General features: G+C 38.6%; 1 protein-coding gene across 1 annotated transcript in view; it reads right to left on the bottom strand.

The window, feature by feature from the left end:
• Positions 1-1,329: 1,329 nt before the first annotated feature.
• LOC125225752 (neutral ceramidase) overlaps positions 1,330-22,467 on the bottom strand; it is a 37,615-nt gene continuing 16,477 nt past the window's right edge. Inside the window, exons 2-14 of the mRNA XM_048129596.1 lie at positions 21,856-21,964; positions 18,290-18,445; positions 17,662-17,838; positions 17,441-17,568; positions 16,210-16,411; positions 15,609-15,818; positions 5,414-5,533; positions 5,008-5,211; positions 4,465-4,680; positions 4,220-4,315; positions 3,021-3,188; positions 2,578-2,699; positions 1,330-2,047 (exon numbers count right to left, since the gene is read on the bottom strand). Of these exons, the coding sequence (XP_047985553.1) occupies positions 1,870-2,047; positions 2,578-2,699; positions 3,021-3,188; positions 4,220-4,315; positions 4,465-4,680; positions 5,008-5,211; positions 5,414-5,533; positions 15,609-15,818; positions 16,210-16,411; positions 17,441-17,568; positions 17,662-17,838; positions 18,290-18,445; positions 21,856-21,963 (2,085 nt within the window). The 5' untranslated portion in view covers position 21,964 and the 3' untranslated portion in view covers positions 1,330-1,869. The remainder of the gene's footprint in view (positions 2,048-2,577; positions 2,700-3,020; positions 3,189-4,219; positions 4,316-4,464; positions 4,681-5,007; positions 5,212-5,413; positions 5,534-15,608; positions 15,819-16,209; positions 16,412-17,440; positions 17,569-17,661; positions 17,839-18,289; positions 18,446-21,855; positions 21,965-22,467) is intronic.

Consider the following 22,467-nt stretch of genomic DNA (forward strand, 5'->3'; position numbering starts at 1 on the left):
ATATATGTTTATATTGTTTATGATATAGGTATTAATTTCTTGAAACAGAAGACATTTGTTTTAGAAATGCGCCCGGTCCGGTTCATAATGCGTCTGCTTGCTACAACGGTGCCAAGCACTGTTTTGCATACACATGTTTATCTTGTAACAACAAATAAATATAACTTATGTATCTTAGAAATGTAGGAATGTATATTGTAGATAAAACCTACTATGCAAAACTCAACAGAAATAAATTAATGGTCATCTTTCACGTGTAAATTGTCATATGTCGTTCTAATTTCCCATATTAACTTTGCATCGTATAAAATATCAAAACAGGTACATAATCAATGACTAAGATATTAGGTTTAGAAAACATAGGTACACTTATTGCTGTTTACACCTGTTGCCACCGATAACATATGTTTAAAGACTGTATCGTTAAGTATGAAGACAACTTTGAGTAGCCGTATTTATTTGCTATTATATTTTTTTCTTATAACAAGCCATGGGCTTAATAAGGCACATAATAAGGTACACATTTTGACCTAGAAACTCGACGTAAAGCATATGGTTTAGACAGTATTGACTTAATCCGCCCGAGTACCAATTACGATTCCGGACAAATGCTACTAGAAAATTCACAAAGTGCGTAAAAGACGATACGATTGCGAAAAAAAATTGTATGGTGCGAACCTCAACGACACATGATCCACAAAGCAGAATATCTGGACATAGTCTAGCCACTGTTATTTAAAAAAAATATAGTTCAGGATCTGTGTATGGCGGCCATTTAGAGAATGTGGCATGGTGCTTACTCTAACTCCGACTTTGATGTCGAATTTGACTATCATACATTGTTTATATCGATCTGGTTTAAGCACTGTTCAAACACCATGAATGTCAATTAGACTTTGGCCTATGGCTAATTTTTTTATCTGTTTCTCTCATCCTGCTAGCATCAAAAATTTACGGCAATCCGGAACGTTGCTCAAAATTGCGTTTTTTTAAATTATATAAATTCGCTACAAGTACCCAATTGGAAAAATCATGAAGAGGACTCTTAAAGAATATATTTTGGCAGCATATTAACCTTTGTTTGTTGAAATCGTACAAAGAGTCATTGAAATATTCTCAAATTAAGCCAGATAGGGGTTGTCCGAAATTTATTTGCTAGACCTTAACACTTTCGCTACCAAGAACCCGACTGTCGGGCACACCGCTCGTAGAAGCGTAGCCGATTACATGGGTTTCCCCGTATGTAGCGAAAATGTCGTAGCGCCGCGTAGAGCCCGGTTTCGAAAGTGTTAATGAAAGTACCATAAATTAACGATACAGTCCTTATGATTACAATTTTATTTTATTTGCTAACATCGGCTGTCTCCTCTCATCTATCGTTATGTAGATACGTACACAGACACAACTCACGACTTACATCTGCTTTGGTAATAGTTTGCATTTCAAATATAACATTTATTGCTTAACAAATAACGATTTTCATAGTTGAACACAACTACCGTGCCATTTTGTTTTCTAAGAATGATTAATTGTATAAAATATGAAAAATTAAACATAAATTCTTACTTCGAATTCGACAGATAGATAAGTATTTAAATAAGGCTATGTGGCTGAGTACGTTTTACGGTAAACGTGGTACAAAATTTAACTTTAAAATTAAATTAAGTACCACCAAATATAAAGTGCCTTATATCCAGAGAGATCCATACTTTAATCCTTCAACTGTCAAACTTAAACTGGACATACAATTTCATCCTAAACTTTAAAACTTTCTAATCTTTAAATCAAACACTCTTTGATTTTGACTAATGACACGGCAATGAGTATTCGATTTACAAAATTAAAAATCGACTAAACAAGCATCGGCAGTTATCTGACTTGGAAGCTGTTGGAAAAGCCGTGGTACGGGTAGATGCCGCCGAGGATGTACTTGTAGCTGCCGTAGTGGTGCAGGCGGTAGGTGCCCGGCGGCGTGCCCTCGGGGATGTGCCACTGCACTTCTGAATGGCTTGTACCTGTCACCTTGTTGTTGCGGTGCCAGATATATCTGAAACACAGTCAAGCATTAGCACCTCGAATTCAAAAATGATATTCTGCAATTATTTGCGTACCTATTCGCTTCAACCTAAACACTGTTGTAGTTTCGGTCACAGACCATGCTATCGGGTCAGTGATGCCGCTGAGGGCAGCTCTTACCAGATCCTGTGCTACTATGCAAAAACAGTCTTAGAAGACCTCTCGACTTCATACTAATGAAACTTGACCTGTACAGATTTTATTTTCAGTTGATGCCTTTGACTCTAGTTCCTTCAACGTCTGTTCATCATGTTCTTAAAAATCTTAGTTACCTACCTTAACCTAGTCTCTGGGCCGCTGGCTAGACCGCTGTCTAGGCAGCATCTGATTTGATCTCAAATTTCTTCACCAGCAAGAAGCAGTAGTAGTGAACCCGATACCTCCTTAGCTCTTGACAATTTTACTTGTTTTAAGTATTTGGCGTTTTTAAGGAAACGTTGTCTCTTCACTGCCGCGTAGTAACGGCTTAAAAGTACCTAATAATGCGTTATTTAATCTTACTTGGTCTCCCAGTCGGCGTCTGTTGCAACCACCGACCACGCGTCATCTGCTTCAGACTCCAATCTCTCCACCGTGGCGTACCAGCTACCGTGGCGGATGTTGTTGCGGGGATGACCGGATACCTGTTAGCAATTTCATAAAAAGACATTTATTTAGAAGTGTTTCTCTTTTCTTTGCAAAACAAACGAATACTGTAACGACGCGTACGTTACATTGAAAAATCAGCGTTTGATCGATTATATTGAGAACTTGTTTATTTTCGCGCTGTTTGTTACTACCTGTTCGCCTGTCATGGTACTTTGGTACCATACTTATTTATTTTCGTAGCAAACGTAACATCTTGAAGTTGCGTAAGTACCATGCACCCAAAGTAAAGTCAGTGTCAGTTTCGGAATTGGTTGATGATATCCAAGTAAAAGCCTTCTCATTCCTTCACAACTCACAAAAAGCGCAGTGACAATATCGCCATAGCTGTATTCCGTCTGTGGTTGCTTCGTGCAGTCTCCGAACTCCTTGCCCCAGGGCGCCGAGTCCCAAAGCACGGGCGGCACGAGAGTGATGAGCTGGTCGCTGAAGTCCGGCGGCTGAGGACCCGGCTCCAGCGTCACACCCTGAGAGGGAAACAGAATACTTTGAAATCTGACGATAACTATGTTGTTTAATAGCAGGCAAAGCACATTAGAAACAAAAATGTTCATGTGAAGTCGGTTGAAGATCCCTTTAGAGGTTGGTAAAAAAATACACGACAAAAATCGTTTATACTCGTAGATCATGTCATTCACGATGACCCACGTTCTGACTCGTAGATATACCTACTATTAAAGGTTAGATTTTGCAAATAAGCTCGTCATCGCAAAGTGTGCAAATATGAACACTATAGTTTTCTAATAACATTAAAAATCATTATGACAGTTATATACATAAACTATCTCTTACTACACGGGGCTGAATAAATATTGAAGTACAATTTTACAAATTATCAATCTACCTAGCCCCATAGTAAAAAAAAATACTACATCCTTTAAAAGATATGTAAGTAAATGACGATATACTTTAGAGTTGACCGGATCATCACCGACTTTGGCTAGGGGGCCATCTCAAAATGCCTAAAATTAAGATCAATAGTATCAATACTCTATGGAACATTGCCCCGCTATGCAAATTTCAATTAAGTGTAACGGCAATATCTGGTACAGCAGGTCACAATCACAATCGATGCTCCAAATATTACAGATAAAATTATTTATGTTGCCATTTATTTACATACACTGCGATAGTATGTAAGTAATATAGGTTACGTTACGGTTTTTAAAATAATGATTTCGGTTTTGCCAACACATGAACATGACAAATGAGTACCTACCTGTTGAAGTTGAATATTGTTAAGAATATATATATCTGGTCTGGTCTAGTGATCCAGTAGTCTTGGGTTCAAGCATCACCCAAGGCAGATTATGCCCGCCATCTTTCGAAGAGGCGATCTTTCAGTCTTCAACGACGGCTAGGTAGAGCCATCAGTTTCGGAAATGTAACAGGGTCATACAAACTGCATAAATTTTGCGTAAGTTCGCGTAGGCATAGCATATTTCGCCGTCTGACGTTCAAACGGTTAAGTTCAAAGGCGAAAGAACGCAATCCTCACCTTGACCAAAGCTTCAGTTAGCTCCACGTACTTGTTGAGGTAGATATCAAGCGTGTGCGGGCCAAAAATTGTCGAAGCAGCTTCATAACGTTGCGCCTGTAATATAAAAAGAAAATAATATTTTATTAAATTCGAGACCGAGTAACCTACTTGCAACCTTTTAAAACGTATTTTAGCTGATAATGCGACTTGAAGACTCCTAAGAAAGGTAACAATTGTAAATAAGCACTTCAAGACTGTAGTACCTGATACTCCTCAGGCGTAGCAATATAATCAGAATAGATATTCGACAGCCCAGCCAGCACCACCCTTCCGCCGCCTGCGGCCTGCTGCACGACGCGCCGCAGCCGCCGCCCTGACATGGTGGTGAACTCGCCCGGCACGGCCGCTAGGAATAACCCGCCGATGCGGGCAACACTACATGATACGATTTTGGGTTGCCACTCGTAGGGGAATTTAGCCTGGAATTTGAAAATATCTCATTATTGTCGCTCGGCGTCCAGTTCCAGTAGCAACTAGAAGATGATATCAAGATACAGCTTCTCGGTGCCGTAAATTTAGCCGTGTTCATTTGTTAATTATATCTTAGCTCGTTTATTTAAGTTTTGAGAAAGTATATTTTCATGAACATCTTTTATATTTTCTGCCTGCTCGCTTCTTAGCAAAGGCCTCCTCCGATCTTCTTTACTCTCTCCGATCTATTGCCACTCTGTTCCAGGTACGGCCAGCAACATTTGACAAAGTAGAAGGGACTCGAATCTTACTTACCAGACTATTAATAAACTTACCCGTCCCGTAGCCAGCAGGATGGGTTTCGGTGCCTGGCATTTGACGTCCTCATCGGTGGGCTCGGCGATAAAGTCTCGCACGGCGTTCCACAGCGGGTTGCTGGTGGTGGTGCCCTGCTTGAAGTCGAAGGCGCCCGGCCCGTCAGTTGTGCCCGCCGCGAAACTGTACCCCATGGCCGGGAGACAGCCGGACACCGACGCACTCTGGAAAACGTTTGTTACGGATTTAAAATCCAACGTCAGCGGAAAATAATTTAGATGGTGACGTGATTGTGTGATAAAGTAACCTTCACGTAAAATCGCGTCGGACTGAAGAACGTTTTACATTGTATGAGGAATGTTCTCATTAAAATATTTCCCATGGGTAAACGAATAATTGGTTTTGAGAGGCTGACTGTATACTCACAGTGTTGAAGGTTTCCGTAACGGGATCATAAGGTTTCGCCGTCTGGTTCGGCATATCCACGTACTGATGCACGATGCCTATTGGACCCGTCAGGTCTTCCCCTGGTTGCTTCAGCACTTTCTGTAATCGCACAAAGTGTCTTAAATGTATTTTACAGATAATTGGCATCAAACTCAATCACAACTTACCTAAGATAGATGTAGAAGAAACTGTTAAATGTATCTCCACAATTACAAAAACTACAAGGGTAATTAGTACCTAAGAAAACCTAAAGGTCTTTGCCCACTAGACCGTACCATGACCGTGCCAGGAGCGTATCCGTCAAAACAATATTCTTTGTATGAAGACGTATGAAACCCTGCTCACTAGCCCATTCCGTCACCGACCGTGCCCGTCGCGTGTCCGCACCGTCATAAATATTCTCATCGACAATATAATACGGGGAAATTAGCTAAAATTACGGCATAATTAATGGAAGATTTTTTTAATTGGAATATGTACGTTATAGACCGAAGTTATTTTTCATCAACCCTCCCCACTCCTCCCCCCTCTGCGTCACCCCTCTACCTTCCCTTAAAGTGCCGAAAATGCGGTTTTTCTCAATTTCTGACAAAACTGTTGAAGATAATGAAAAAGCGCGTAGGAACGAAGTAATCCTTAATAAATTTACTACAAATCTTTCATTGACACTTTAGTTCTAGCACTTATAGTTTTCGCGTGATCCATCACGAAAGTTGGTCCTTTGCTGCAATTTTCTTTAATGAATGTGAAAATGCTTACGAAATCGTCGAAATTTATTTGATATGACTAAAATATTGTATAAAATTAAGAGGGAAAAATCGGGTTACTAATGTATTATCGAATGTTATTTGCCAGATTTTCACATCCCAAACAATGTATCCCAAAAATTTAAAAGGCAACTCATCATTTCCCAACTTATCGTGTGACATATACATATTTGCCAAAATAATGATATCCAAATAAATATTTAGACATTTCCTTACTTTGGCAATGTTCATTTTACCAAACTTCAATTAATCAAAATGATTAATTGCCAACCAATATTATCCCAACAGAAAAAAAGCCAAATCTAACATTTGGTAAAACATTTCTTGGGCATTTTTTATTTTAACAAACCTTGTTTACTCAAACCGAGTAGTTGACAAAAATATAAATAAACCACATTTACTTTGACATTTTTTTATATAACCAAATCTTAACGTATTCGAAATAAACCTACTTTTTTAGTAACATTTTGTGTGGGGGTCGCAGTTCTAACCTAACCTAAACCTACTTTCTTAGCAACATTTTGTGTGGGGGTCGCAGTTTTAACCTAACCTAAACCTACTTTCTTAGCAACAGTTTTGTGTGGGGGTCGCAGTTCTAACCTAACCTAAACCTACTTTCTTCGCTACAGTTTTGTGTAGGGGTCGCAGTTCTAACCTAACCTAAACCTACTTTTTTAAGCAAAATTTTGTGTGGGGGTCGCAGTTCTAACCTAACCTAAACCTACTTTATTTAGCAACAGTTTTGTGTGGGGGTCGCAGTTCGAACCTAACCTAAGCCTACATTCTTAGCAAAGTTTTGCGTGGGGGTCGCAGTTCTAACCTAACCTAAACCTACTTTCTTAGCAACAGTTTTGTGTGGGGGTCGCAGTTCGAACCTAACCTAAACCTACATTCTTAGCAAAGTTTTGCGTGGGGGTCGCAGTTCTAACCTAACCTAAACCTACTTTCTTAGCAACATTTTGTGTGGGGGTCGCAGTTTTAACCTAACCTAAACCTACTTTCTTAGCAACAGTTTTGTGTGGGGGTCGCAGTTCTAACCTAACCTAAACCTACTTTCTTCGCTACAGTTTTGTGTAGGGTTCGCAGTTCTAACCTAACCTAAACCTACTGTTTTAGCAACATTTTGTGTGGGGGTCGCAGTTCTTACCTAACCTAAACCTACTTTATTTAGCAACAGTTTTGTGTGGGGGTCGCAGTTCGAACCTAACCTAAACCTACATTCTTAGCAAAGTTTTGCGTGGGGGTCGCAGTTCTAACCTAACCTAAACCTACTTTCTTCGCAACAGTTTTGTGTGGGGGTCGCAGTTCTAACCTAACCTAAACCTACTTTCTTAGCAACAGTTTTGTGTGGGGGTCGCAGTTCCAACCTAACATAAACCTACTTTCTTAGCAAAGTTTTGTATGGGGGTCACAGTTCTAACCTAACCTAAACCTACTTTTTTAGCAACATTTTGTGTGGGGGTCGCAGTTCCAACCTAACCTAAACCTACTTTTTTAGCAACATTTTGTGTGGGGGTCGCAGTTCCAACCTAACCTAAACCTACTTTTAGGTTTTTGGGCTATGTTTAGGTTTTTAAAGATTATTTGACTCGTCATAATTATGGCATTTTCGTCAAAAGTGTTTGTGGGAAGCAAACGTGTAAGTAGTTGTTAAAATCTGTTTGGGAAATGAAATTCGGTAAATGAAAACAATCGTGTTAAAACACTTGTCAAAAACTGGTTTTGCATAGTGTGTTTTTAAGGAAAAATTTTTTTACTAAACAAATTATTTGACTAAATAATTTTGTCCAGTAATTAATTTGACGAAAGTAAAGTTGAGCAAACTTTTCTAGTCAAAGTGAAACATTTGCGAAATTAACAGGTGGGGTTATAAAAGTTGCATTACAACAGTTTGGGAAATTATCATTTGACGGATTTTAACGTTGTCAAATGTTATTATGGGAAAGATTGAGTTGACAAACGTGTAGTTGGCAAAATTCGTTTGGGAAATGAAATTCGACAAAAAAATCTTCGGTAAATTAAAAGGATCGCAGTTCGGGTTACTAATGTATTATCGAATGTTATTTGCCAGATTTTCACATCCCAAACAATGTATCCCAAAAATTTAAAAGGCAACTCATCATTTCCCAACTTATCGTGTGACATATACATATTTGCCAAAATAATGATATCCAAATAAATATTTAGACATTTCCTTACTTTGGCAATGTTCATTTTACCAAACTTCAATTAATCAAAATGATTAATTGCCAACCAATATTATCCCAACAGAAAAAAAGCCAAATCTAACATTTGGTAAAACATTTCTTGGGCATTTTTTATTTTAACAAACCTTGTTTACTCAAACCGAGTAGTTGACAAAAATATAAATAAACCACATTTACTTTGACATTTTTTTATATAACCAAATCTTAACGTATTCGAAATAAACCTACTTTTTTAGTAACATTTTGTGTGGGGGTCGCAGTTCTAACCTAACCTAAACCTACTTTCTTAGCAACATTTTGTGTGGGGGTCGCAGTTTTAACCTAACCTAAACCTACTTTCTTAGCAACAGTTTTGTGTGGGGGTCGCAGTTCTAACCTAACCTAAACCTACTTTCTTCGCTACAGTTTTGTGTAGGGGTCGCAGTTCTAACCTAACCTAAACCTACTTTTTTAAGCAAAATTTTGTGTGGGGGTCGCAGTTCTAACCTAACCTAAACCTACTTTATTTAGCAACAGTTTTGTGTGGGGGTCGCAGTTCGAACCTAACCTAAGCCTACATTCTTAGCAAAGTTTTGCGTGGGGGTCGCAGTTCTAACCTAACCTAAACCTACTTTCTTAGCAACAGTTTTGTGTGGGGGTCGCAGTTCGAACCTAACCTAAACCTACATTCTTAGCAAAGTTTTGCGTGGGGGTCGCAGTTCTAACCTAACCTAAACCTACTTTCTTAGCAACATTTTGTGTGGGGGTCGCAGTTTTAACCTAACCTAAACCTACTTTCTTAGCAACAGTTTTGTGTGGGGGTCGCAGTTCTAACCTAACCTAAACCTACTTTCTTCGCTACAGTTTTGTGTAGGGTTCGCAGTTCTAACCTAACCTAAACCTACTGTTTTAGCAACATTTTGTGTGGGGGTCGCAGTTCTTACCTAACCTAAACCTACTTTATTTAGCAACAGTTTTGTGTGGGGGTCGCAGTTCGAACCTAACCTAAACCTACATTCTTAGCAAAGTTTTGCGTGGGGGTCGCAGTTCTAACCTAACCTAAACCTACTTTCTTCGCAACAGTTTTGTGTGGGGGTCGCAGTTCTAACCTAACCTAAACCTACTTTCTTAGCAACAGTTTTGTGTGGGGGTCGCAGTTCCAATGTAAAATCTTCGCTGGTCTCAGGTCTTCGTATTGATGGTGAAATAATAAGCGGACTGTAGTTTGGTGCTGGTTTTAATCCAAATTGTGAAAAGACAAAGAAAAGTGGTACAGTGAATGTCGTTGGAGGCGGAACAACCGAACAGTAACAGCACAGTATAAAACCAGTAATAACTCTTCTTACAAACTTCACGCCGCGCGGTGTGTCCCCCTCCCTCCCCTCGCATGCGGCGAAAACATGCGAAACTGGTGATTATTGGGCTGGACAGTCGGGGCCGCGTTTGCGCGCTGTGTTGACGTGTTGAGTTCGGGAGAAAATGACGTCAGCACCGAAGACATATTTTCGTTACTGTAGTGTTTATGGGTGTATGGAAAGTTCTCAAAATGCGGAAATGTCATTCTTTAGAATTCCTAGACACCCAGAAAAGTAAGTGGTTGTTATATATTTGCAGTGTTAGGTACATTATTGCTTACGTAAATGGCGTAAAAGTGAGATTTAAAGCTAGAATGACACATTAAAATCAATAAGGATTTATCTGTAACGACATTTAGGTAGATGCTGCGATCTATCTAGCTCGAAAGTTTGGTACCTACTTAAATATTGTGCAAACATCTATTCAAACATTTTATGTAAATATGATTTCGTCAGTATTTAAGAAACAAATACGTACTTGAATCTTTATTAGATAAAAAGGTAGAAAGAGCGTTGGTACTAGCATAGCGCCATACACAGTTACTAATACGAGTAGGACAGTAGGTACCTACGTTTCTAGTTCAAACGAATCTTTTTTTTATTGTGATGGATTGGGTGTATTCTAGAGAAAACATATAAAATGAACACTTAAATTAACGCTTTTGCAATTATTGTTACACAATCTACTATTGCGCGTATGAGAGTAATATATTTATAATGATTTTTTGTGTCTTCAATACTGACTAATGTGGTGTCATGACGTGGTATTGTTATACTAAAACCTACTTACAGTTAATAGTACCTATTAGATTTACAACAACTTACATTGTACGAAGTCGATTATAGTAACGTTGTACATGTACAACCCTGCGTGACCTTGCGCAGTAGTAACGACCGCGCCGCCGCTGCCGGAGATTAACTACTGATATATCCTTATACTGTGGTAACAGTAAGTTTTTGAAAAGCTCTCAAAAGCTGTCAGATTTGAATTTTAAATATTGCCATTTGTAAATAGTGATTTCAAGTATGATTTTATACACTCCAATGAATATTTTAGTTAAAAAATATGCAAGTAGTATAAATGAATTATAGAATTATCAATGAACATTAAATAAAAATTGAATAAATTAATACTGATGATTTGCAATGCGTAATGTCAACTTGAATACAATATTGAATATTTTAATTAAAGAATATACAAATTGAAATGTCAACAGTTACATGATAATGAATTAGAATTAAAATGAATTATTATTATTAAATTTATAAAATTGAAAACTAATTTTTAATTACAAAAATGAATATCTTAACCTAACGAAGACAGGATCAAAAACCAGGGTGGTTTTTGAACGGTTTCGTAACATGCTCCCGCCTTGAAGTCTGTGACTTCAACTGTATGCCGAGGGGGAGGGTAGACGATGGTGCAGGCCGTGAGATACCGTCGCTGCCATGGATGCCTTCCAAGTTGTCCTGCAGATGAGTGCCACGAACTGGTGATGTCTTGAAGGCTGCAATCTGTGCATGTGAAACGAAATGTGTGGATCGCCCATCAGGAAGTGGAAAGGAACGAAAGGACTGAAATATGTTTGGGTGAAAATTGCCATAATTTGAAAAAGTACCCAGATATTTATATGAATGTGTTTAAATAGGTATGAATGTGTGAAAACGGTATAAATGAATTGCTGAACCCTCTAACGCGTCAAGCTCTCTTGATATGTTACCTATCAAGAGCTGTTTCGTTTCGTTGTTCAAAAGAGGCCCTGCATGTAAGAACGTAAGGCGGTAATATTTGTATATTACGATGAATACTTGGTGACGACGAACCATGGAACTGAGCAACTCTGAACTATCGAGGACGTGATCGTAAACATAGTTGCTCGGTGTTCCCGCCTCACGACTGTCATTGCATCTGTGAACTGCATAGCCATGTTTGGCTTCCAAACTACGCTCCATGTGAAGAGACGCAGCCGATGTATACTGATATGAGTACCCCTGGACTGACGGCGACTCATTGAATTGTACGTATTGGTCGCTAGGGTCAACTTTTGGAAACTGGTCACGAGAGTTCTGTTCTGGCGCCAATCTGTGCCTGGGAACAATTGAATTGAACTCCCTAAACACCGGGACATGAATATTTGAATTTAAAGAAATGTCGCGTGCAGATATGCACACCTTTGTGTTTGTCGTAGACTGTAGGTTATTTATCCTCATATCTAATGTATTTTTAAGAGCCTGAGGGGACACTTTTACTGCTGAACTAAGTTTTGAATACTTATGAATTAGTACTTTCGCTAGCGACATGCTAGCGAAGTAAATGTCTTCGAATAGTACCCGCTCATCTTCTATACACTCTTCGCTTGTGAATTCTGATAATATACCAATATTCGTCTGCAATGTGTCAAATTCATCATAAAGCGGCAATGTTTTGTCATATCGTAACTGCAACTCTGCAAGCTGTAATTCATTTAATTGCGGGTCAGCAGCTAAATGCGACACAAAATTGTGGAAAACAGTAAGTTTACCTTTGATAAGGTCACTTTTGTAATTAAGTTGATGTAAATCCTGTGTCGATGACATTGTGGCATAATAAAATGCTAAAAAATGAGCCTATAAATATTGGTACAAATTATGACCTTAAATAAAAACTTTGCTCTTAAAAAAATCTCCAGGCGCTAAAACTATTTGCTATGAGAATCAAGTTATGCACTTGTATTACGTAATCTTGTTTACGACTTATTTGCACTGCAGTTAGTTATCAAGATTGTTTTAAGAACGTGTTTGCCTATTGTTTTTGAAGTTTTTAATTGAAATTAGCGTAATAAAGTTACAAAATTATTGAATTATTGTTATCGTATTGTATAGGAATTATGTGAAAGTGATAGTTAATATTAAAATCTTATGTATTACTGTGAACTGGGTCAAGAGGTTATACCTACTAAAATGAATACCTCTAGTGAATAATCCTATCGAAATGCCTACTGGCTTCTAATCCAAACTATGGCAATGAATTAACTTTCTGCACTGAATGGGAAAGCAATGAATTTGGTATTTGAATAGGTATGACTGAATAATACCTAATGAATATTGCAGCTACACAGAAAATGAAGAAAACAAAGGAATGTGGATAAAAAAAGAAAGGAATGGAACGATCTCACTTTGTTCGTTTTCCCTCCTGTGCTGGATGCTGCTTGGTTTTGAATGCTGGCTCCCGCTGATCTCCACTGAATACTCCTGGACTGGTCTAGTTGGCGCTGAATTGGCTGGATCCCGCGACTGACTGCTGGTCACGGATGGATGCCCACTGCAATGGGATGCTGCGTGTGCTCGTCGCGACTTTCACCCGTCCTGGATCCTGGCTGATGGGATGGGACTCGATGAGTGGAAGCCCTGGAACCTGCACGCAGCTGAATACGCCCTGCGCCAACCTGGTCGACCCACGGCTTCGATGATGAAGACCCGTTGTATAGATGGAGCCTGACTCGGTGCCACAGTCCTGTCCTCTCACAATCCAGAGGCTTCGTAAGGACCATGTAAAATCCAAATGGATGTGGATTCCAAATTGAAAAAAAATGTGAATAAATGCAAATTGTGAGGACAAAGAAAAGTGGTACAGTGAATGTCGTTGGAGGCGGAACAACCGAACAGTAACAGTAAGTTTTTGAAAAGCTCTCAAAAGCTGTCAGATTTGAATTTTAAATATTGCCATTTGTAAATAGTGATTTCAAGTATGATTTTATACACTCCAATGAATATTTTAGTTAAAAAATATGCAAGTAGTATAAATGAATTATAGAATTATCAATGAACATTAAATAAAAATTGAATAAATTAATACTGATGATTTGCAATGCGTAATGTCAACTTGAATACAATATTGAATATTTTAATTAAAGAATATACAAATTGAAATGTCAACAGTTACATGATAATGAATTAGAATTAAAATGAATTATTATTATTAAATTTATAAAATTGAAAACTAATTTTTAATTACAAAAATGAATATCTTAACCTAACGAAGACAGGATCAAAAACCAGGGTGGTTTTTGAACGGTTTCGTAACATCCAACCTAACATAAACCTACTTTCTTAGCAAAGTTTTGTATGGGGGTCACAGTTCTAACCTAACCTAAACCTACTTTTTTAGCAACATTTTGTGTGGGGGTCGCAGTTCCAACCTAACCTAAACCTACTTTTTTAGCAACATTTTGTGTGGGGGTCGCAGTTCCAACCTAACCTAAACCTACTTTTAGGTTTTTGGGCTATGTTTAGGTTTTTAAAGATTATTTGACTCGTCATAATTATGGCATTTTCGTCAAAAGTGTTTGTGGGAAGCAAACGTGTAAGTAGTTGTTAAAATCTGTTTGGGAAATGAAATTCGGTAAATGAAAACAATCGTGTTAAAACACTTGTCAAAAACTGGTTTTGCATAGTGTGTTTTTAAGGAAAAATTTTTTTACTAAACAAATTATTTGACTAAATAATTTTGTCCAGTAATTAATTTGACGAAAGTAAAGTTGAGCAAACTTTTCTAGTCAAAGTGAAACATTTGCGAAATTAACAGGTGGGGTTATAAAAGTTGCATTACAACAGTTTGGGAAATTATCATTTGACGGATTTTAACGTTGTCAAATGTTATTATGGGAAAGATTGAGTTGACAAACGTGTAGTTGGCAAAATTCGTTTGGGAAATGAAATTCGACAAAAAAATCTTCGGTAAATTAAAAGGATCCCGGAAAAATCACTACCATGGGTGGAATTTCCAATATGTCTTGGAACTCCAGTAACTATTTAAGACGTAATATTTTCACGGTAGTAGTCGCTAGGAGTACCATTGATCCATATAGTATATCGCTGACTGGGGGTGAGCTTTTGGTAGCTGTTGGTAGAGCCCTGGAGTATCAATCCAGAAGCTGTGAGTTCAAGTCCCACCCATGGTAGTGATTTTTCCCCCTGAAATTCATTTTCAGTTTATAATATTTTAGTAATATCAAACAAATTTCGATGATTTCGTAAGCATTTTGGGAGAAAACTTAACATTCACTAAAGAAAATTGCAGAAAGGAGCAACTTCCGTGACAGATCGCGCGAAAACTATAAGTGCTAGCACTAAAGTATCAAAGACAGATTTGTAGTAAATTTATTAAGGATTACTTTGTTCCTACACGCTTTTTCTGTATCTTCAACGGTTTTGTCAGAAATCGAGAAAAACAGCATTTTCGACTATTTAAGGGGGAACAGGGGAGAGGGTTGATGAAAAATAACTTCAGCCCATAATGTACATATCACAATCAAAAAAAATCTTCCATTAATTATGCCAAGATTTTCATACATAACTTTCCAGGAGCAACGTACTAATAGTTGCCGGGCCGTGCATGGCACGCGACGGGCACGGTCAGTGACGGAACGGGCTAATGGGCAAGGTCTCATACGTTTACATACAAATAATATTTTTTGACGGATACGCTCCTAGCACGGTCATGGTACGGTACGGTGTAGTGGGCAAAGACCTTAACACTCACAAGAGTGCAGATGCGGTTGTCCTGATGGGCTGACTCTCAACCAGTACCTATATTACCACAAATATTGCGCCATCTAAAATCATTACTTTGTAAGAGTTTTGAATGATTCACGGTTATTTTCATTAGACTTATATTGACCGGGATATAGACCGTGATTACCTTTTTGATTTTTGTCGAGCTCCCGATATTTCGGCGCAGTTGCATGCATCACGATCACGGAAAACATTACATACATACTTTACATTACTTTGTAACCTTCTTTGTAACAACCATATCTAAGCTCATAAACTCGTGTGAACGAGACAAGAATGACTATGTTGAAATATGTTATTTCATAATATTTACCATAGCTGTCTCAAACATCTTGGTAGCAATAATCTGTGTGCTCTCGAACATGTCTCGTCCCGGGCCGGAAGCGAAGCACTCTTCGCCGGGAAGCTTGCAGAGCAGCTTCTCCTGGTCGCAAACCTTGCCGGAGATGCTACAACGAGGGCCACGGGTGTTGGGGGACACGTCACCGAGGTTTGTCGACGCGAATGCGCAGACTATGCGACCCTGGAATACAATGCCATACACATATATGAATATACACGTATGAGTATATTAATGATGCCATACTAGTAAGTTATTGGACTTATTGATACCTAAATGTGTAATTTTTGGTAAGTACAAGCTTTTATGGCTGACTGTGGTTTCCATAAATAACTCATGTTTGCGTTGCTTGATCTATGTCAAAATGTTGGCTATTTCCTGTCTCTATTAGTTTACATCGACCATAATACTGCATAGTCACCCGACTTATGTATGCAAATGTTCAGATTCATCAGAAACTGGGAAGTAGATCAGTAATTATTGTTGCAGTATGCACCTTCAATACAGCATATCCTGACCAATATTATCCATTTATCCGACATTTTATTTTACGAGAAGTATAAAACTTACGTACCTTTCCAGGGTACGTCCCATTCCCATTGAGCGCCTTCTCCATCAGAACAGAAGCGTACCCCACATTGTCCGAGGATATGAGCTTGTTGGTGTTGTTCATGCTGGTGGGGTGCACCGCGAACCAGTTGATCACCCCGATGACCCGCCTGTCGGGCGCCAGGAACCGAACCTGGGACAACGTTTTGTCCGTGTCGTATTTGTATCTGAAATGGCAAGGTATGTACAATTTAAGTTAATTTCAATTATAATTTAAGTACGCTTAAGATTATTTAATGAACCTTAGCGTGTGTGTATTTTACACACGGCTAAGTATTATTATAATTATCGTAACTCAGAAATCACACGTAAGTATTTTAACGGTTATATTTAATTCATAATTTATTGCATATTATGTGGTACAAAACAGGTGTTACAATAAGGTAGGTTCACACATGAACCCTGTTAGGGCACAGCAAGTATTCCTTAAAACTAATTTAAGTGAGAGTTTTGAATGATTCACGGTTATTTTCATTAGACTTATATTGACCGGGATATAGACCGTGATTACCTTTTTGATTTTTGTCGAGCTCCCGATATTTCGACGCAGTTGCATGCATCATGATCACGGAAAACTGACGAACTGACGGTCTATATCCCGGTCAATATAAGTCTAATTTAAGTGTTTACATCTTTTATTTTTCTAAGAGTAATTGGTTTTCGTATCAAATTTATTATAAATTATATCCTCGTGCATAAGTTAATCGTTCTTATTATTAATATGTTTCAGTATGTAGAAAATTTGGCTTCGATAAACAAATCATTCAAGCTAGGTAATTAAATAAGTGCCTATGTAGGTTTTTTCTAAGACTAAATTAGCGTTCGTTTCAAATGCATTATAATTTATATCCTCGTGCAAGTCGTGCATAGGTAATAATTATGATTTTCACATGCTTCATGGTGCATAGGTACGGCGACTTAGGGTCTCCCCAAGCATATTATTGACGCTGAATCGGCTTTCGCCGACCAAAAATCTCTCGTTAGTATGAACATGCGCACGGATGCGTCTTGATACTCTTGATACGAACGAGCGATTTATGGTTGGCTAAGACAAGACAAGACATTTATTGCAAAACATATTACATAATTTAATACATAATATGAACCCTGTAAGGGCGCAGCAATCTCAAAATTAACCTAATTGAGCCGATGCCGCGTCGATAGGTTTGGGGAAATCCTTAGGAAAAGTTCTTTACTTAGCTCTCTCTTCGGGTGGATTCCGCAAGTATGAGGTGGGTGACCTGTTGATGTTAGCATCCAGCAGCTCTGCCTCACCGTACTCCATCCGCGCTGGCGTCAAATTGTTGTGAGCCATAACTATACTCTGTAATCAATACACAAGAAGAATTACCGATAGCAGAACAGATGTATCAGGAATAATTCAACCAGGATATGTTTATATGATCGAAAACTGTACCTTGAATATCCCAGCAATATAACTGACGTAGGTTTCTTTGACAAAGCCAAGGATAGGCAAGTCGAAGAGGAAGTGCATCAGAAACCCTCCAGGGGTCGAATGCGTGTGAGTACCGCTTATTATCACGTTGTTCTCACTGTAGATGTCGCCAAAGCGCTTCTGGAGACGCTTTATTATCTGAAAACGAAAGGTCGGTCAATTAGCAACAATAATACTCGTACTCGTTAAAATTATTGTGTCAAACTCGTATAGGTATCAATAAAGACTCATAGCAAATTTTATATTTAGTCACTCGGGCGTCACAAATCCTTACAATAGCCACTTACACGAAGTTGCAAATTGCAAACACAATTACGATTAAGTAAGTGTAAATAATGAAAGGAACTGTGGACTAGCTGGAACTGTTAGGGTTTTTCTATTAGCTACTACTAGTCCAGGGACCAAGGGAACAGGAACAGTGGGAAATGAACCAGGGTCTACCATTACGACTCGCAACCTACTGCCGATGCCAGTAGGTACCATATGATGTCCCACTATCAACGAGATTACTCTTAGGTAACAATGACTACGATACGCTACGGAGAGTGAACGATTGGCACGTTGGTTACGTACCCTGATGAGAACTAACCTCTTTCCTGACGCCGTGGCCCATCATAGCAGCATCCACAGTGACAAACACGATCCTCTGTGAGCTGTTCCCATTGTCGTCGGCCAACACAAACGCCCGAGAAAACTGCCGTAAGTGGATGCCATGCCCGATTTGTTGAAAGTGAGCGTAACCCATCTGGAAGGAAAAGGGCGTTAGCACGTCAGATTCATAAGTTACCTGTCTACTGACTATCAAGCCTGTTAAGGATATCGTCATCGTTTTGATTCATTCTTTAAGCCAGTGGTTTTGATAATATGAGAGATTTTCATTAAGCTACAGAAAAAAGTATACAGTTTGACCAAGCTAAAATTGCAGCAATTTTGATAGCCAAGTTAGTGCAAATGTTATCTATTGGAAATTTTCATACAGCAACAAATAGTTCATTTTGTAAGGGAATTCATTTTATATTAAGTTTAAACTGGCTGATGAATGACATGTAGAGCAGGCTCCAAGAGGATGTTCGTTTGCAAAAATAGCGCACCTCATTCTGACTTCTGATATATATTGTATAGGTCCCAGACATCATATAAATATAAACAGATGTTGCCAAGCAGTTTTGTGGTCCCCGTCCCCCCACCCCGCCAATTAAAAATTGCATACAAACAAAAAAAAATTTTTCAGCAAATCATGCCGTGTAGGGTATCAAAAGAAAGGGCTTATTGAGTAGTTTACGAATATATAGCATACTATAACATTTCTTACACTTTCTCTAAGAAGAATTTTTTAGAAAATTTACGAAAATGCTTCATTTTGGAGTTCACTTTAAACCACTGTAGATTAAGAACTAATGAGTATATTTTTATAATTATTATTTTAAGTAACTAACAAAAGTCCAATGTCTACGAATCAATAGTTCGTACAGTAAAAAAATTGCATTTGGGAGCAGGGGGAGCAGTCAAAGATGGCGAGTTTCGATAATTGAAATATCTTATCATTTCGGTCTCTGAGTGGAGTTCCGTTTGCGGACCTCAATCTGGCATATATTTATTACATAGCCCCCCCCCCCCCACCCTCCCCTCCTTCACAAATATATTTTAACGCATATTAAGTAGTCGCTAGGAAGTAGGAACGCACGCACAATTTTATGCAAGTCGTACAAAGTCAGCATGTTTTTAGATGTCGAGCTGTCAAAACACACATCAAAGATTTCAGTTAGTTGGAATTTGGTCAAGATCAATCCGACTACCTACTTATAAATTATAATGTCGAGTTCAAAGAACAAATTATGCGGATTTTTAATAAGTTAATAAACAGCATTTTAGCTTACGATAACGGCATGGCAATTAGAAGTAGGTAACTAGATAGCCAACCCGAACTGAGAGCCAGTGAGAGATTTATTTGACAGTTCCGTCAAAGTAAGAGTCGGTTGCATCAAACCGACTGTCACCGTTAAAGCGTTCGTTAAATTTTATTGTATGGGAAGTTCCATAGACGTCTGCTGCGTGACGATGATGTGTCTGTCAAACGTGGTTGATGCAACTGGCCCTTAGTCTTGTATATCTATGAGTATACACGGTGTAACATGTGGAAACCGAAAGTTTTTAACTAAGTACGCATTTCTGAGGGCAAAATAAAGATAAAATGTTATATGACGTCAAGCAAATTTCGCCAAAAAAGTTTAATAGACACCGACTCTGAGCCCAGACACGGCTTGCTACCTAACTCCCTAGTCAACCTACATTTACGTTATGGGCCGACACACACCACACACAGTGGAAATCACTATGATGCACATTTTTCATTACTTTTTTATGTGCCTGATTTTATGCCGTTTTCACTTTATGGAAATATTTTTTTTACAAAATGTTGAGCTAACTTTATTAAAAATACTAGCTTTTGACCGCGGCTTCGCTCGCGTTAGAAAGAGACAAAAAGTAGCCTATGTCACTCTCCGTCCCTTCAAGTATCTCCACTTAAAAAATCGCGACAATTCGTCGCTCCGTTTTGCCGTGAAAGACGGACAAACAAACAGACACACACACTTTCCCATTTATAATATTAGTATGATGCATGCCTTAAAAACTCAGTCAACTCTTTTAATTAGATAAAGCGCACACTAACCGGGTTTTGATAACGTAGTAATAGGTACCTATAGTTAATAGGATTAATAGGTAGGCAATTAATCTATTCGAGCATTTGGAAAATATAAGATTCGTGCAAAAAACAATTCCACTATATGTAGCACAGATATACATATATGTATATTTCTTGTAATTAACAATAGTGTTAGTAAGATGCAGCAATAATTGACCAAGGCGTTCTCCCTTTTAACTTGAACCAAATAATTTCGTATGCCGTATGTTTCCTCTACATCTACAGATTGTCGTAAAATAATGACCTATTTCCATGATTACTTTTTATATAGAATGTTGAATCTAATGCGGAATTTGGCTTCAAAAATTTAATCGCCAATGTAATTTAAGTGTGTGAATTTTACATTTTCTTTATTTTTAACCCCCGACGCAAAAACGACGGGGTGTTATAAATTTGACGTGTCTGTCTGTGTGTGTGTCTGTCTGTCTCTCTGTCTGTCTGTGTGTGTGTCTGTCTGTGGCATCGTAGCTCCCGAACGGCTGAACCGATTTGGATTTAGTTTTTTTTTGTCTGAAAGCTGAGTAAGTCGGGAGTGTTCTTAGCCATGTTTTATGAAAATCGGTCTACTATGTCGCGGTCGGGGGTTTTTTTTTAATTTTATTTCGTTGGCATTTTATCCAATTGTAAATATTTTTCAACTCTTCAGAATGGATGTTACGCGCAATAGTACCTACTTGATATATTCTTTGACAATATATTCTTTAACTATATATTCTTTGGCAATAGGCAGAACCGTCTAGTATATCTGCAAATCGGATATTGGTCATTACTCTCACTTTAGTATTTAGCATCTCAACCGTAGCCGTGCGCCTGGCGGTCAAGGTTGCGATGCCGGTGTCGTAATGGCCCCGTTCGAGTATGCTCGTCGATATAATAAGTTCATAGCTTGTATACCTATAGCTCACTGGAAGTTTGAAATCGGATAATAAAACATCAAATTTTCACTGGCGACTTTACTCTAGTAATTTTTTTATCATAGTTATTGACTTCTGAAGAATGGCAGGGGGTTTTAGTTATAAAAAGATAATATGTTTGACGACCGGTCTGGCTCAGTCGGTAGTCGGTAGTGACACTGCCTGCTACGCCGCGACCCTGGGTTCAAATCCCGGTAAGGGCATTTATTTGTGTGATGAGCACAGATATTTGTTCGTGAGTCATGGATGTTTTCTATGTATATAAATATGTATTTATCTGTTGAAGTATGTATATCGTCGCTTAGCTAGCACCCATAGTACAAGCTTTGCTTAGTTTGGGGCTAAGTTGATCTGGTTAAGGTGTCCCCAATATTTATTTATGTCTGCAGGTCCCTTATCACTGAAAGGGTTAACCGTTATAGCTACCTACACGACATAAATGATGTTCAACACGTGTGGTTGATTTTCCTCCTCTTACCTATGAATATCCATAGCGTGCGTTAATTAGATTAATGACACATTGTTATTGTTACTCACGAAGCCGATCTCTGCGGGTGGGCCGGTGACGTCCGCTATCCCGACGCCTACGCGGAGCGCACGCGCAACCGCTGCCAGCGCCAGGACGCACAACGTAGAAACGATCATTCTGAAACCAGAATCAGCAAATTAATTATTAGTCCATAAAAATGGTTGAAAACTGAGCCAGGTATGAATCCCTAATGAATTAAATCGTTGGCATTGTGTGAGAACACGAGCCGCAAAACAAAGATAAGAGCACATTGTTCTACCTCAAACAAATGCAGATACCTACCTCATGCAGAGCGGTCACTTGTATATTGGTGTTACGGACTGCAAAGAACTACAACTGTTACACAAACCTATCTCCATGGCATATTTTTTTGGCATTAAGCAACTTGCAAAGGAAATAAATAGGTCATATCTCTGAGCAATTTACTCATTTTAACGTGAATCTATTACCTACTTTAGATGACGCACAATAGACTGCATCTGAATTCCACTCGCGCGCATCGCGCTGACATTGACCGTCCCTTCCGCAGCGCGTGGCTTGTATCGGAAAGTGCTTTTATTGCTATATAGTTCCTACTGGTGTCCTTCTATTGCGGAAATAGAGCTGGACATTTAGCCAGT

This window comes from Leguminivora glycinivorella, chromosome 1 (assembly GCF_023078275.1).
Source record: "Leguminivora glycinivorella isolate SPB_JAAS2020 chromosome 1, LegGlyc_1.1, whole genome shotgun sequence".
NCBI classification, from domain to species: Eukaryota; Metazoa; Arthropoda; class Insecta; order Lepidoptera; family Tortricidae; genus Leguminivora; species Leguminivora glycinivorella.